Source organism: Salvelinus sp. IW2-2015, linkage group LG25 (assembly GCF_002910315.2).
Source record: "Salvelinus sp. IW2-2015 linkage group LG25, ASM291031v2, whole genome shotgun sequence".
Taxonomy (NCBI): domain Eukaryota; kingdom Metazoa; phylum Chordata; class Actinopteri; order Salmoniformes; family Salmonidae; genus Salvelinus; species Salvelinus sp. IW2-2015.
The window spans coordinates 18,773,415-18,792,139 of NC_036865.1; the positions used below are offsets into that span (position 1 = coordinate 18,773,415).

Below are 18,725 nucleotides of genomic sequence, written 5' to 3' on the forward strand. Positions count from 1 at the left end.
GCTTGTTTTGTTGCAGTGTGGGCTCTTTGTTCTGGTTTAGCTAACTCAGGTGTCTCCGGCAATTTCTAACATTAGATCTACTTCAAAAAATGCTGCGAGCTACTTATTTATCTGCTTGCTTTTTTCTGTTGTTTCACTCAGACAATTACTTATCGAAAAACAACAAAATTGGATGTTCAGAATGCATAAATCACATCAAAATAAAAATGTTAAGGTCTTGAATTTTAAAAAAAAATGTATACGTTTGAGTGTAATTCCCCTTTAATTCAAGTACACACCTAGCAAGAGACGAATGTGTTTGGCTAGCGATTTATCTGTTTAGGCCTAGTGCACATCATGGCAGAGTACGGGCTGCGAGATCGACCTGTTGGACCCCCGAGATAGTTATACTCCTGCTTTAGAATTATTGATGAAAGCTATTGATTGGCTGATGGAGAGAACAGCATTACCCTTTCTCCCTGGCTTTATTTCTGTGGCCTGTGGGCACATACTGTACACCTGACACACACACACACCCAATGAAAACACTGCCAGATTGGTGTATCTAGAGACTCACACACATCCTCCCTTCTCACTAAAAACCAAGGTCCTATTGATTTCTCTGTTTGGAATTACCAAGCAGTATTGACTGACAGGTCCGGATGGCATGGGACATCTCACCATGGCAAACACAAATATTCTCTCTCCCACAAAACACACACACACACACACACACACACGACACACACACACACACCACACACCACACACACACACACACACACACACACACACACACACACACACACACACACACACACCCCCACCTGTCATCACCTGGGCTCAGCTCAGTCCCCCAGGACCACACTGGCACCCATCTTGTCTTGCTGTAGGGGACAGATGGATCAATGTCCATATGAGAATTTTCCAGAAGTGTGTGTGTCTCTCAGTCGGTCGGATTTATACTAAATGAAAAAAACAAGACACTGTTGACCATCTAGCTTACTATAATACATTACTTGAAACAACACTACTGTGTACAGTGATTTGAATTTATGGACAGCGCTAAAGTGGTGAGAGTATTTGGTGTGTGTGTGTGTGTTATGTGTGTGTGTTTTCATGTGTGCATGGTATTAATGGGTACTGTAAAACAGAGAGTGCCAGAGGCATTAACTTACAGCCATAGCCCACATTCATGGAAGCTGCCATAGTCTGTCAGAAACTGTTTAACACACTCTCCATGTCTGAATGCATCCAAACGTTAACCACTATTCTGAAGAGGAGATAAACACAACCCTCAAATCCTCAAACTGACCTTAGCCCTAAACTCAAAATACAATAAACACTGACGTTGATCTCAGATGAAAGGGAGAGCACCCACACAGACACACATCACCTTACATACTCATAGAGGTGAAATAGGACTACAAGATGAAATGTGGTTAATTCAGGAGAATTGTGTTTATGTTAACCCTCTTTCTTTGAATGATTCTTCATTCAACCCATTTCCCTGTTTGAGCAGAAAGCTCCACTCCTTATTTCTCCCCCCACCTCTTCTTTTTTTCTGTCATTCTATTTTTACCCTCTGGGAGAAATGTAACATTGCTGAGGTCATGGAAGACCATGGTCAAACCATGTTCTGCTGTTCCAGAGGAAGGACCCATGTGAGTGTGAGTAGAGTTGACCGGAGCATTCTGTACAGTCTTGGCGTTCTTAAAGAAAACACACGTGTGAGATTACCAGATAAAAAAATATTAATGTTTGTCATATACAGAAAAATAATGAGTATGTGCAATGAAAGGCTGCTAAGTAAGTAAGTAACTGGACAATTTATGAAGGAGATTTGTCAGTTAGAAACAGTCCCTCCATGCATCTCAGTCATAACCATGAGGCTGTGGAAGAGGAGAGATGTTATACAGTATATAATATGTTTGATGATGTGAACTCTTCAATGGATCTTTGGCTTGGGGAGGCGTGACAGGATGGGGGGAACCAGGACTCTAGCTCTGAGAAGTCCCAGGTCTAGCATTTCCAGACTAGGGGGGTTGGTGCTCTCGAGGTCCCTCCTGACCTCCAGCGTGCAGGGCTGAGCAAGCACACTGCGGCCCAAGGAGGGGCCCACTGCCTGGGGACCAGAATTGAAGCAGGGTAGACCCCTGGAGGGAGGCGGCAGCTGCTTGGTCCTGTGGTTGGCCAGCAGTCCTACAGAGCCTGATCGGAAAAGAGAGCCATTAGCGTACCTCTGAGGCAGAGCTGGGACAGACACGCGTTTGTGGAGGCGAGGCCGCTGCAGGACGCGAGGGCAGCCAGGGCCCTCTGGAGAGGCTCGCTGCCCCCCGTCTGGCCTGGACAGCGCTCCTGTTGCTGGGCTGCTGGCTGCAGGGAGCCCCTGGGTAGGGCTGGGAGTGGTCCCAGGCCCTTCTCTGTCATTGATGTTGAGCTGGGTGCTGAGCAGCACGCTCAACTCATCTGGGTTGGGCACTGGGGGAGTGTCGACACCCCTGGCCGGGCTTCTAGCAGGGCGGTCAGAGTCTGTGCAAGGGGACCCATCTCCCCTGCTCCTCCTTCTCTGGGGGTCACTGTGGCCCTCGGTGAGGGCTGTTTTTACTAGTCTTTCCTGGGTGAGGTGCTCGTGGTGGCTGGGGCTGGAAGGCTGTAGTATTTGAAGCTATGGAAGAAAAACAAAAACATACACATGATTATCAATTCACCAGTAGTGAGTTATCCTTCTTAAAGGTCTATAATTGATGAAGATGTTAATTTACAATGTAAATGTTTTCTATCTACAATTCCAGATGAGGTTCCCCATTCAGTTTTTCAATTCATTCTTGGAACAAAAACTTGCCCTTAATTAAAAATGGGTGAAAACTGTAGACTGTGGACAGCGAGCCAAGATTCTTTGCCCTGAGGACTTGTTTGTACTCTAACAATCAGTGAGAGTAGTAGTAGTCAAACAGTGGTCCTCCCACCCACCTAGCACAGGCCAGTGCATCAGACAAACAGCAGATCTAACACTGAGTCAGGGAAGAGCACAGCTGGCTGCTAGCTGTGGGTCCTGAGTTCAGGGTGACCTATCAGTTAGTATGTGGTACGAGATTATTCTCCTGTCGGGAGAGAACCAGGCTGGAGCAAGGAAAGTCCATGGTTAGAGCAGGGTTTTGAGGGCAACCATACTCCACTCTTCTTTACCCTGTGGTGATATCCAGTGAGAGGGGAATGAAGGCTTGAGGTTGTGGTGGTCGGCGTTGTGTCTCTCAGACAGCCTGAGGGGTCATACATCAACCAGACTTCTGTAGACATAAAACAGACTGGTATACTACTGGTCTGTGGGCTTATATACATCCTAGTCAAAGGTGGCTGTTGGGAGGAGCTATAGGAGGACTGGCTCATTGTAGTGACTGGAATGGAATACATGGAACGGAGCCAAACAAGTGGTTTCCATATGTTTGATACCATTCCATGTATTCCATTCCAGCCATTACAATGAGCCAGTCCTCCTATAGCTCCTTCCACCAGCCGCCTCTGCTCCTAGTCATTAACAAGTTCATGCTTTCTAGTCCTTTCTAGTGCTTTCTTTATTGTCTGTGAACCTGCAGTCAATAAAATGGGACATATCTTGTGATGATCATCCTCCTAAATCCTACCAATCCTTAGGAGACTGCCATCTTTATGATCTAGTATGAGTCAGTACTCTAGTTGTGCTCCAGGGCCCTGTGTCAGGGTGGAGCTGGGTTGGGCAGTCAATTCAGGAAGTGATTTGAATTTAAAATCAGAAAAAAAATGTGCTTCTACTTTTCAGTTTATTGAGAAGTCATTGAAAAGAAGTATCCTATTTCAATTATTGAATTGTATTGTTGGTTTACTTCCTGAATTGACTGCCTACAAACTGAATTGAGCCCAACCCTGCTCTGTGTGAATCCCTCCTAAGCCAAAGGGAACATACTTATGATGGCCCTGGTCTGGCCAAGGCAGTCCGCCTCAAACATCCAAGAGGAGACCAGGGAGGTGTCTGTTCCAGCAGTAACCTGACAGAGGCAATGGGATGATTAGGCCCACAGCTCCACCAGGTGGTCATCTCCCGTACTACACCAATCAGATATGGTAAACATCATGATTGTCTATGGTGATTATGCTTTTTATTAGATTACCATGAGTACCCACTATATGCCTCCTGCCTGCAATTCCGTTTTGATAACATTCTAGACATTGACAAGCACAACCACCAAAAAGAACGAATGTAACAAAATACATTACATCACCAAAAGTATGTGGACACCTCTCGTCGAACATCTCATTCCAAAATCTTGGGCATTAAAATATGGAGTTGGTCCCCCCTTTGCTGCTATAACAGCCTCCACTCTTCTGGGAAGGCTTTCCACTAGATGCTGGAACATTGCTGCTGGGACTTGCTTCCATTCAGCCACAAGAGAGTTAATGAGGTCGGGCACTTATGTTGGGTGATTAGGCCTGGCTCGCAGTTGGCGTTCCAATTTATCCCAAAGGTGTTCGATGGGGTTGAGGTCAGGGCTCTGTGCAGGCCAGTCAAGTTCTTCCACACCAACTGTCGACAAACCATTAATGTATGGACCTCGCTTTGTGCATGGGGGCATTGTCATGCTGAAACAGGAAAGGGCCTTCCCCAAACTGTTGCCACAAAGTTGGAAGCACAGAATCATCTAGAATGCCATTGTATGCTGTAGCATTAAGATTTCCCTTCACTGGAACTAAGGGGCCAAGCCCGAACCATGAAAAACAGCCCCGGACCATTATTCCTCCTCCACTAAACTTTACAGTTGGCACTATGCATTGGGGAATGTAGCGTTCTCCTGGCATCACCAAACCCAGATTCGTCCATCAGACTGCCAGAAGGTGAAGTGTGATTCATCACTCCAGAAAGCACGTTTCCATTGCTCCAGAGTCCAATGGCTTTACACCACTCCAGCTGACGCTTGGCATTGCGTGTAGTGATCTTAGGCTTGTGTGCGGCTGCTCGGCCATGGAAACCCATTTCATGAAGCTCCTGACGAAACAGTTCCTGTGCTGACGTTGCTTCCTGAGGCAGTTTGGAACTCGYTAGTGAGTTTTGCAACCGAGGACAGATGATTTTTACACGCTACGCGCTTCAGAACTCGGCGGTCCCGTTCTGTGAGCTTGTGTGGCCGTTGTTGCTCCTAGACGTTTCCAATTAACAATAACAGCACTTACAGTTGACCAGGGCAGCTCTAGCAGGGCAAAAAATTGACGAACTGACTTGTTGGACAGGTGGCATCCTATGACGGTGCCACGTTGAAAGTCACTGAGCTCTTCAATAAGGCCATTCTACTGCCAATGTTTGTCTATGGAGATTGCATGGCTGTGTGCTCAAATTTTATACACCTGTCAGCAACGGGTGTGGCTAAAATAGCCAAATCCACTAATTTGAAGGGGTGTCAACATACTTTTGGTGATGTATGTATGAAAAAATAGCACACCATATTGAAATCTAAAGCAGAAATGTGTAAATAAATGAGAAATCGAGTGAATAGTTTTCTATCCCACAGGAGTGGCCAGTGTATAAATAAGAGGTTCTACATCTGTGATTTTGAGTGGACTGTCTATGAAGTACAATAGGACATCCCTTTATAACATAATTTACAAGTATCTGCCCAGGCTATCAAACCAATCTCAACAACCCCATCCCACTGTGTCAATAAAACTACAGTGATTTAAGCATAATGAGTGCAGAAGGACCTAGATATTGTGGAATTGAAATATTATACTAATTTAGCTCCCTGGAAATCCCCCTATTATCACCCTCTGAATATTGCCAATGATGATCATTATCTATTTCAGCTCTAGTTTAGTGCACAATCGTATATTGGTTGCTGCGAAAATAGTGGCAATTTCAATTTTGTCTACATTACACTGCTCAGATTAGAGCCAATGATACAGGGGGAGAGAAGCCTGATTGCTTTCATTTGTCGACTGCTGGCTTAGCTAAACTGTTTGTGATTACATAGTGGGACAGCGAAAGCTGACAACAGAGATAATGGGGCTTCAAATACATGTGGCCTTGTTCAGGAGCTATATATTTTTTTGGAAAGCCAATTTAAAAATACAGTAGATGTTTATTGATGCATGCATTATAATTTAACAGAGCAATGCAGGCCCAGCAGGAAGACAAGGTAGACTCCAAACTCAACATGCATTCTAATTTAACAGAGCAATGCAGGCCCAGCAGGAAGACAAGGTAGACTCCAAATCAACATGCATTATTTTAACAGAGCAATGCAGGCCCAGCAGGAAGACAAGGTAGACTCCAAACTCAACATGCATTATATTTAACAGAGCAATGCAGGCCCAGCAGGAAGACAAGGTAGACTCCAAACTCAACATGCATTATCATTTCCAGAGCAATGCAGGCCCAGCAGGAAGACAAGGTAGACTCCAAACTCAACATGCATTATCATTTAACAGAGCAATGCAGGCCCAGCAGGAAGACAAAGTAGACTCCAAACTCAACATGCATTATAATTTAACAGAGCAATGCAGGCCCAGCAGGAAGACAAGGTAGACTCCAAACTGAACCCAAGGCATGCAGATGCACATCAACACTGGCATGCTTTCATTGTGCCACGTCATGCTACGCCAGCGTGCAGGGCCCAGGGTGATGGTTAGACGGTTACTGTACCACGCTTTGTCAGTGATGTAATGCACAAGGTGCTCCATTCCTTGCCAAAGGCATTATGGGAGAGGCAGAGGGAGAGAAAGAACATTGACAAGGTATTCCCAGAGAGAGAGAGAGAAAGATGGGATGAGAGAGAGATCGATAGACAGATGAGAAAGACGAGCAGAAGGCAGACTGACAGAGGAGAGAGACACACACAGGATTAAGATAGTAAGGTAGCTGAAAAGGAGCACTTGCATCAATGAGTGATGACATCTTCACTGGCATTCACATTTTCGTAGACAAATACCTTGACCAATGACCACTCCATCATAATGACTCAGTGTCCCATTCAGGCACAGTAAAAGACAGACATACTCACATCACACCTGAATTCAAGGGTTAAATGGTTAATTGCAAACAAGCTCAATCCAGTGCATTTGGCTACAACACATTAAAACAGCTCCCTCTTTCATCTCTCTCCCTCTCTCTCACTCTCATTCTGTGTTTACATGGTACGAGGTAGACGGCAAACCGGATGTCGTTGTTTTCAATAAGAGCATGACGGTCAATGCCATTGAGGTTGGCGGTGAATGGCGTCAGCTGCCAAGGTAGACAGGTCAGAGTTCAACTATGAAAACTTTTGCCGTAGCGTTGTTTTTTCTATCGGATGTTGATTTGCACTGTTTGTTTACTGAAATCACCATAGCAACGCATTCCATCGTGCTCGTTTGCCGTCACAGTCTTTCTTGCTTTCTTGTCCCGCTATGCCGACTGGTATAACGGTTTTTGCGTCCCTCATCTAAACGGAGGATAATATCGTGTGTGGACTCATAACTCTGTCAATGCACCCCTTTGATTGACAGCGGGATTGCCACATTATGTTTGTCAATCCTAATACAAGAGCAGCCAATAGACTGCCCCGGGTTGTGGAAACGCACCCTCCTTCGGAGTCTTGACTCCCTGTCACTGAACTCATCCAAGCATTAGCTAGTCTTGTTCCTTTACACTAGGGTGTCTGATAACGATCCAAGTCAATTTACTAAAACTACCCACTGCATTTGCTCACTCAACCTTGCTACCAACTGATTTCCCCAAACACACAGGTGACTGAACTGAACACCACTCACCCACCTAACTGAATTCAAGTGTTAATGGGTAGATCATATTAAAAGGAAGAAAGTAATGACAGAGAGAAACATGTCAAGGGGGGCAGAGACACGGGATAATTGAGGGGAGCAGAGAAGGAGACAGAAGGGTAAGTGAGAGGGTCAGAGGGGGGTTGGGTTAGTGACTCACTCTGTCTGCGCTGGGGCATGCTGGTGCGGGGCGGCCCATGGTACTGGCTCTGCCAGGGGGAGAGGAAGGGGGCGGGCGGCACACCCTGCACAGAGAAAAGACAAAGGAGGCGTGACATACACTGACACACACACACACTGACACTGACTGACAGACACACACACTCACACACACACTTACACAGACAGACACTGACAGACAGACACACACACACACACACAACACCAGACTGACAGACACTGACTGACTGACACTGACTGACTGACACCGACTAACACACACACTGAAAGACACCGACTGACCACGACTGAAACTGACACATACACACCGACACTGACTGACACACACACAACTGACAGACATACTGACAGACATACCTGACACTGACAAGAATACTGACACTGACAGACAGAACTGACACTGACAGACATACTGACACTGACAGACAGACTGCACATACTGACAGACGACGACATACTGACAACTGACAGACAACTGACACTGAGACATACTGACAGACATACTGACACAATACTGACAAGACATACTTAGACATGACAGACGAACAGACATACTGACACTGACAAAGACATCACTGACAGACAGCTGACAATACTGACACTGACAGACAGACTGACACACTGACAGACAGACTGACATCTGACACTGACAGACAGACTGACATTACTGACACTGACTGACATACTGACAGACAGACAGACATACTGACACTGACAAGACATACTGACACTGACAGACATACAGACATTACTGACACTGACAGACATACTGACATACTGACCTGACAGACTGACACTGACAGACATACTGACATACTGACACTGACGACTACTGACACTGACAGACATACTGACACTGACAGACGACTGACATACTGCACTGACAGACAGACTGACACTGACAACAGACGAAACATACTGACACTGACACTGACAGACATACTGACACTGACAGACTGACACTGACAGACAGACTGACACGACGTACTGGACGACAGAATACTGACACTGACAGACATACTGAACTGACGACAGACAGACACATACTGACACTGACAGACATACTGACACTGACTGACATACATGACAGCGACTGACATACTGACAGCGACATGACAGACATATGACACTTACGACACTGACACTACGACAACTGACATACATACTGACACTGACGACGACTGACACTGACAGACAGACTGACACTGACAGACAAATGACACTGACGACTGACATGAAGACATACTGACACTGACTGACATACTGACAGAACAGACAACTACAGACAGACAGACACATACTGACACTGACAGACCATACTGGACACTGACAAGACAGACTGACCACTGACATGACAGACTGACATACATACTGACACTGACAACAGACTGACACTGACCAGACAGACTGACACTGACACATACTGACATGACAAGCACTGACACTGACAGACTACTGACACGACTGACATAACTGAAGACAACAACATACTGACAGACAGACAGACATACTGACACTGACAGACATACTGACCAGACAGTACTGACACTGACAGCATACAGACATACTGACACTTACTGACAGACATACTGACTACTGAACAAGACATACTTGACCTGCACAACAACTGACACTGCAGACTGACATACTGACACTGACACGACAGAACTGACACTGACAGACAGACACTGACACTGACAGACTGACACTGACAGAACATACTGACAGACATACTGCAGACATCTTACAGACATACTGACACTGACAGACATACGACACTGACAGACTGACCACGACACTCACGACATGACAGACAGACATACTGACATCGCAGACATACTGACACTGACAGACACTACGACACTGCAGACGACTGACATACTGACACTGACAGACATCTGACTGACACACACTGACATACTACAGACTAACTGACACACACACACACAGAGACACTGACAGACACACACACACCAGAGACACTGAAAACACACTGACAGAGACATGACAGAAAACACTGACAGAGACACTGACCAGACACTGACTGACACACCACTGACAGAACACTGACTGACACACAACTGACAATGACTGACACACACAAACTGACAATGAGACACACACACACACCACACACACACACCACACACACACCACACACACACACACACACCACACACACACACAACACACACACACACACACACACACACACACACCACACACACACACACACACACACACACACACACACACACACACCACACACACACCACACTGACACACACACACTGAACTGACACACAAACTGACTGAAACTGACACACACACAACCTGACTGAAAACTGACTGAAACTGAACACACACTGACTGAAACTGACACACACACTGACTGAAACTGACACACACACCACTGACTGAACTGACACACACACACACACACTGACTGAAACTGTGACACACACAAAACAAGACTGAAACTGACACACACACACCGACTGAAACTGACACACACACGCCGACTGAAACTGACACCACACACGCCGACTGAAACTGACACACACACGCACCGACTGAAACTGACACAACACACGCACCGACTGAAATGCACACACACCGACTGAAACTGACACAACCCGTCCGACTGAAACTGACACACACACACAACCACGCCGACTTAAACTGACACACACACACACACGCACGACTGAACTGCAAACACACGCACGACTGAACTGACACACACACACTACTGACTAGACCACACACAACTGACGAAATGACACACACACACCCTGACTGAAACTGACACACACACCCTGACTGAACTGACACACACACTGACTGAAACACACACTGACTGAACACACACACTGACTGAAACACACACTGACTGAAACTGACACCACCACACCCTGACTGAAACTGACACACACACACCCTGACTGAAACTGACACACACACTGACTAGAAACACACACTGACTGAAACACACACTACTGAAACGAACCACACACACACTGACTGAATGACACACACTGACTGACACACACACTGACAGACACTGTTTTCTCCACAAGACATCCAGCCATGTTATGAGCGATTGTGTGAGTAGGAAGCATGACGTCGACGAGCATGAAAAAACACACACCCTGTTAACATGCTAACGTTAGTGGGATGACGTTTCGACTTTGTAAAAACCATTTACAAAAGTAAGAAAGGTAGAGTCACATATTGTAAAGCCAGCCAGCCTGTCGCAGAACTAGTGCTTAATTTGACTTCTCATTTCCAGGTGAAGGAATGCAGGGAGGAAGAAGGAAGGGTTATCAACCCAATCTCTCCATTTCACTCTGCAGCCAGGGACAGACATCAATGTCAGTCAGCAGACAGCAAGTAGCCGAAATCAATTGTACCCCACTGTTCCTCCCACCCCCACCACCACCAAGACCACATCGCTCACTCTGTCTGTTACTTGTCTCCTCTTACATCCTCACTCTCTGTTTCCCTGCTCTAGGATGTCAATGCAAAAACATAACACTTTTGAAAGGCATAAAATGTATGTTGTACTTATGTGAACCTCTCTCCAATAGCTACTTCCTTTATTTTCAATCGCAGTCTCTCTCACTCGCTCTCTTTCCCACAGTCTATTACGTTTAGCATTGAATAATCAGACAGAATGTTTGTCTGTGTGTGAGGGCGAATGCCTGTCCTCAATAACCGCCCCAATCCCACCTGAAGAGTCCCAAACTGGGCATAAACATAAAAGCATTCTGGGTAAAAGAGGAGTGGAGGGGCGGCCGCAGGCGCTACGTTAACCAGAGATGACAGTCAACAGGTTCTCCTGACTGTTTGGGGCCGGCTCTTAAATTGCCCAAATCTCTTCAATCCGAGAGGGACATATATGCATCTAGGGTGAAAGAGATTGGACTCTCTGGGGGGCCCCGCGCTATTTCAAAGACCCCCACGGTTAGGGAAGTGGATGAGAAATGAGGTTTCTGATCAACCTCCTCCCTGTCATTCTTGTACAACACAATTACAGCAGGTCCCTTCTGCATGGCCACCTGCCACGGCTTCATTTGCAGAAAGGAAAGTTTGAAATGGGAAAGAGGGCCTGGGCTAGCCTAGAGCTGACAGTGACTGGCATTTTTATTGGGCTGTCTGCAGCTCAGGGAGAGCTATCCCATCTTAATCTAACATTCTGGTGTGAAGACATAGCTACTTCCCATGTCTGACAGTTCAGGGGGAACACTTTTACTTTACTGACTTTATTGTCTCAGTGAAATGTTGTTGCAGTATCATGTACACGCTTAAAGTGGTGTTTAAATACAAATTGACAATAAAAAATTAATAACAGTTACATACAGTGTATACCGATGAAAGAAGACCAGCCTGCTGACCTTACTGGGTGGATAAGATCGGAACATTAACCAGAGCTGTTTAGAAGGTATATCACACCTGACACAAATGATTGTCTAGTTGTGTTTTTCCTATACCTACACCCAGAGGGGAGTAGTTCAAAGTCCAGGTACAGGGGGTGGCTTGGGTCTAAAAGGATTTTGTGAGCCTTGCGGAGGGCCCTGACCTTAAAGATCTCATCTAGGCCTGTCTGTTTGACTCCAAATACCTTGCTTGCTGTGGTGATAATCCTTCTCAGCATATTTTCTGTCTGACATTGCCAAACCAACAAACAATACAAAAAGTTTTAAAAAGTGAATACTTGCTGTACAAGATGTATAGGAGTGGGGACAAAACACATCCCTGTGGGGAGCCTGTCTTGGTGGTGCGTTGGTCTGATACACGGGGACCCACCTTGACCTCTGGCTCAGGAAGTCCAACAGCCACAACCCCCCACCCCCATCTAAGGAGAAGTCCCTTACGAGTGAGTCTCTGTGCCAGAATGTACGGCTGGATTGTGTTAAAGGCAGAAGAAATGTCAACTAACAGAACTCTGACATGGGATTTGGCGCCCTCTAGATATCTATAGACCATGTTGAGGAGCGTAAGAACGGCATCATCAACTCCTCTGCTGGGCTGATAGACTAAATGAAAAGGGTCGAGGATATGACTTTTCACAATTTCCGCAAAGCATTTCATTACTAAGGATGTCAAGGCGACAGGGCAGTTGTCATTCAGCACAGAGGGATTAGATTCTTTAGGAATGTGTATAATTGTTGAGTTGTTCCACAACACTGGCAGGTGTTGCTGGATGAGGGAGGATTGGAAATGGTAAAAACACCAGATAATTGTTCAGCACAGTACTTTAACACTATTTTGTCTAGGCATGGGCTTTCGTGTGTATTACATCCCCTGAACAATTTCAAATCATCAACCTATTTAACAATAACCCTCTCACACATTTGTAATGACACTTTCATTAGTTGCACCTCGTCTGATTCAAATTGTAAGAAGAAAACATTCAGTTCATTAGCCATGTTCTTCCCCACATGTCCACTGATTTTGTCTGGGCCTCAAGCACACAAGTAGATGGACCCGTTATTAGATGGATTTGTCTTTCATCATGATGTCATTAGCATGCTAACAGTGTCTTGGCCTAACATGTCTGTGTGAAGCATTAATAAGGTGTGCATACTGCTGTTGATTTGTTCATGATGAAGCAAAGCACAAGCAGTTATACTAGTAAAGTGTTCACTTCCACTTTCATCTTACAAACTGGTCTGAGGCCTTATTTGTGGAGCATGGTGTCATTACTCATTACAAATGATCAAGCCATTAGCAATTCTGCTAGCAGTGTCCTGAAGTACCTTGTATCATCCACTAGATAAAAAGTATTTCGCTAGACTGAGGACAGCACCAAGAGAAGCGATACAACCCAGGTCTGTACACAAATGTTTACTTCGGTAGTTCTGGCAATTAAATTTGCACCTGTCTGATAATATGAAGTTGATTTACAAAGCAGCAGCGTTCGGGTGGTAGCTGGGGGCAGTGCGGTGAGTGTGGAATCTCTGGGGACTTTCTCTCTCTACCTCTCTCCCTCCTGCTGACAGGATGACAAGAGCATTGTGTCTAATTACCACTTCGATAATGATAGAAAGAAAGGGAGGGGAAAGGAGAGAGGAGGAAAATAAAATCGAAAAGTTTGAGGAGGAGAGACAGGAAGACAGTAATTAGCCTTTTGTCTTGGTGTGACGAAACAAGGTTTTGCATTCTATTATTCTTCCTGCCTGTTTGATTTTCTACATTATTAATGAGGCCGTTTGGTATTCCCCTGTTGTCTAAGCCCTTTGTTCAGAGACCTCTTCTCCTGTCCTCTTTCAATCCTGAACCTCCAGGCACACATGCGCACTCTCTCGATCTCTCTCTATCGCTCTCGAATCACAGCATTGCATTAACAGTGTATCAATTAAGCCATAGGGAGTTATATCTGATAACATGAGTACCATTCATATCTTCTGTAGTTAAAGTGGACTACGTTAAATCTATCAAAGTGTGGTGTGTAGAAGACTCCCGTTCCATAAGAGATCAGAAAGCCCTGACAACATCCTGATCATCAGACACCTCCCTCTGAGTAGTGTATTGGGTAAACCTCAAAAAGAGACTAGTAGGCAAGCACCAGGATGTCACACAACAACAGTATCGGTAGTAATTAGGATCAGAGAAGATATTCGACCTCTGATTAATTATTTAATTACTAAGATGAGGTTTAAGGGCGTTCCATAGTGACATGGTGTGAGATAAGTCATGCTTCAATAACTGTACCTGCTAGCAATATGTGTCCCACATCCGAAGATACATCCATAATCTGTAGACGGTTCTGATTGGAGAATCACCATTTGTATCGCCGAGCAGTGAACAAGAAACTATTAAACCCAGTTTTTAGATGCACACCCCTCCACAAATCAAAATCTAACATGGATGCCAATGTTTTGTTTTGTTTTTGCACGCACACATTTCCTCTACTGCGAGAATGATTAGCTAGACAAACAGGTGTGAAACACAGACCAGTGTGCACGCAAAGTGAGGATACAACATGGAATGTGATGCCAATGGTGATTCTCCAATCAGAACCGTCTACAGATTATGGATGTATCTTCGGATGTGGGACACATGTTGCTAGCAGGTACAGTTATTGAAGCATGACTTATCTCACACCATGTCACTATGGAACGCCCTTAAACCTCATCTTAGTAATTAAATAATTAATCAGAGGTCAAATATTGGGCCAATGTTCCACCTGCTCCAACAGCCCTTTGAACTGTCTGTGGAGAGAGAGAGTGTGTGAGTGAGTGTGTGAGTGAGTGAGTGAGTGAGTGAGTGAGTGAGTGAGTGAGTGAGTGAGTGAGTGAGTGAGTGAGTGAGTGAGTGAGTGAGTGAGTGAGGACAATGGTGGGACAATGGTGATGGGGTGGGGGATCTGGAGGTGTAGTACCAGTGAGTAAGTTGAATGGGAGGATAGGGTGTGAGGAAGGGGACTATAGGTGATGGACTGACTTGATGACTGACTAGCAGTGGACAGATGAGACTGGATGTGGGTCTCCATTCTCCAGGTATATATTATACAGGTGTACTCACGGCATGGCTGTTTCCTTGTCCTCTCCAGGGTGTCTGTGTGGCCTTGTCTTGGTGCGTCTGTCTGTCCTCCTCGAGCGACGGTGGCCTCTGGTGACAGTGACAGCTCCCAGGCTGGTCAGCATGAGCAGACTGGGGCAGGAGAGAGAGTTACCACTAATGTATCAGGAAAATACAATACCAACTGATCTACTAAGGTGAATTGGTATTCAAAAACTACTAGACCCTATTAACTCTAATACTATGGAGGTCATTCCCAGTGGGTTTTCAACTTTAGACTATAGCAGTGGATCAGCTGCTAATTCACAGTTTGTCGTTAAAGAATGTATTCGTTCCAGGAGCACCAAGGTCAGATGAGGGGAGGTTAATATTCAATCCAATTGATAACTTCATATTATTAATTAAGCTGAGCTACATTAAAATTCAACATACCCACGTCTGTCTCTCTGCTCACAGTTCAATAAAAACAACACCAACCACCCTTTGCTAATGAGTAAAACAGAACATCTGCATGAACTCCTGGCAGCTCAACCCACAGAGCATTCAGTATTTCTTTCTCCCTATTTGGCTAATTATATAATTCTCTCTATTATTCTTTCTCTCATCTACTATTCAATCAGTAACTCCCTTACTATTTCTCTCCATAGTAATGATATATTATTATATCTCCCTCTCCCCCCTAATTGGGAGAACTAGAGCGGTTGGAACACTGATGTTGCTGTGACATTTGCTATTACTGTACCTTACGTTGCTGTGACATTTGCTATTGCTCTACATGGGGAATTTGAATAATGTCAGTGGACGGTCTGGTTGTTTACCTAACGAGCACACTAGGCCCTGGACACTAATGAACGTCACAACACTGATGGATCCATGTGAAAGCAAACATAACTGAGGTTAGTATGTCGGTGTCTTGACTATGGAATTGGTAGAAACACAACTCCCACGTGTAACGTGTTGCATTATGATGGAGGCAAACGCACTGGCAGAGAATGACTGCCGTTGTCTCACTGACCCCTCCTGGAGACTCACCGCCTGTTGCTGTCGTGTGAGCTGTGTGATTGTCCTGTCCTTATCCCTCAGCTCCTCCCTGAGCTCCCGCACCTCCTTCATTAGCTCCTCCAACTGGAACACATACACAGTGGTTCATTCTGAAAACGGCTAACAATGCTACTTGTCTTGGTTCCTGGATGTGGCTGACTGTACCTGTATAGTTGTGCTGTTATCCTCCTCAACCTCCTCACCCTCCTTCACAACCTCTGGGCCTCCATCCACCATCTACAAACACAAAGCACACACAACACATAGGTTTCAGTATTCTGAACGTATGGATATTGACAGTTGATTATAATGATACTACTAATTGCTACTAAGTTTGGAGCCTCTTCTGTAATGTCTTCTGTAGACAGGCCTTGCTCTAGCTAGCCTATAGCCAGCTGGGTACACTGATAAAGCCAGTTGCTTGTAGCTCAGAGAGATCAATTACGATTAAAGTAGAGCGTCATTTTACAGCTGCTGCCCACAGCACATCATCACAGCTCCAAAGAAAGATAATTAAGAAGAGAACATCTAATGGTGCCCAAGGCCAAACTACCCTGCTAAATACAGACAACAAACAGACAGACATACTTTCAGACTTTCTCAATTAGACATTTTTGTCATTTAGCAATTACATGACTATAATCAACAGCAACAGCATTACTTAGTGTAACGAACCTTGCCTAGGTAGGCCTGTTTTATGATCCCCCCTTAACAGGTTAACCCTTATTGGAGTAGTGGTTAGCAGGTCTGCCTACGTGCTGGGAGACCCGCAAGGGGCGTTACACTGTTGCCGTTTGCTACGATCTCTACATGTTTGCACAGTCAGAGGTCAAATGAACATGAATCAAACATGGGTACAAATAACGCACATTTATACACATCACTTTGGTCCCGATGAAAGATGTTCCTTTTTGGAGATAATTAACATGTTCTCCGCTCTGACAAGCAAATCAAATTACTATCACAGAGAGTGGTTGTGTGGTGCTTTGTCATGTCACAGACCCTCTTTGGGTGCAGTTGACTTGTTTTGGAGGAATGTAATGTGCTGAGGGCTGTGAGGGCAAAGCCAATATCACCCAGCCAGACACTAACATAGATAATGGGGTCCTACAGGGCCAGACAGAGACACTGTACCGTCAAAAGCTGTACACTACTGATTAACTGTCTCACACATCACATCACTGACTCTGTGTGTTTGTGTGTGTGTCTCTGTTGAATGGAATGTGTCATCTGACAGATCTATTAAGTGATTAGGAACCATAGGTAACCACAAGGGAGGAGGATTGGCTCCAGGAGTAATAACAGGTAAGAAGAGATGACTGACAAACAGAATAAAACCCTGTGCCACAGCTTAACTGTTTCTCACTCTCAAGACATGGGCATGAGACATGGCATTCACAGTAAAGCCAGCAGCTATTTTCTACATCACAAAATGGATTAAACCAGTGCATCTCTGCTACACAGGCCTAAAGGGTCACTGTGACTGGCATGTGGCAGTGTAGATTTCTACTGCCTTTAAACTTCAGAAGCTTTCGGTCACCTGGATGTTTTGATGTGTGATAAACTCCTATAAAGCTACTGCTTAATAAAACATGTGCAGCCTCCGTCTGGCAAATTAAAAACTCTAACCTGACATCATAGTTATCCTAATCAAGTGACATTTTATTGGACGCTAAATCTATTTGATTCTAAAAGGAGCTGACGCCAGTGACAAGATGTGATTTCCACTTGCTTAGTCAGTAAATAGCTCAAATCAACTAAGTGATTAGATTGGAATTGTATTGAGTTCCCTAAAGACTAGCCTTGAGACTATTAGGGTGTGGTGTTGCGTGTGTGTGTGTGTGTGTGTTGTGTGTGTGTGTGTGTGTGTGTGTGTGTGTGTGTGTGTGTGTGTGTGTGTGTGTGTTGTGTGTGTTACCTGTATTTAAACTATTGAGTTTGAGCAGCTTGTTTTTCACAGAGCTGCAGTCCTGGGCCATGTGTTTGAGTGTGAGCTCATCCAGCGCCCCCAAGTAGCCATCGTGTCTCCCTACAGGAGGAAGAGGACGGGGGCCAACCATGAACCCTCCATGACAAGTGTAACCCTCATACTGCTGGAACACTGGACCCCTGGGAGAGGATGGATAGAGAGAGAACAGAGAGAGAAGAGAGAAAAAGAGGAGCATGTGTTATTATTATATTATAGAAAGAGGAGAGGCAGTAAGAGAATGACC

The 18,725-nt window shown here is 45.2% G+C and overlaps 1 protein-coding gene across 1 annotated transcript in view; it reads right to left on the reverse strand.

Annotated features, from left to right (window-relative positions):
* Window positions 1-822: 822 nt before the first annotated feature.
* The window catches only part of ccser2a (coiled-coil serine-rich protein 2a), a 69,808-nt gene continuing 51,905 nt past the window's right edge, over window positions 823-18,725 (reverse strand). Inside the window, 7 exon segments of the mRNA XM_070434811.1 lie at window positions 823-866; window positions 1,925-1,957; window positions 1,960-2,647; window positions 15,475-15,603; window positions 16,504-16,596; window positions 16,678-16,755; window positions 18,438-18,621. Of these exon segments, the coding sequence (XP_070290912.1) occupies window positions 823-866; window positions 1,925-1,957; window positions 1,960-2,647; window positions 15,475-15,603; window positions 16,504-16,596; window positions 16,678-16,755; window positions 18,438-18,621 (1,249 nt within the window).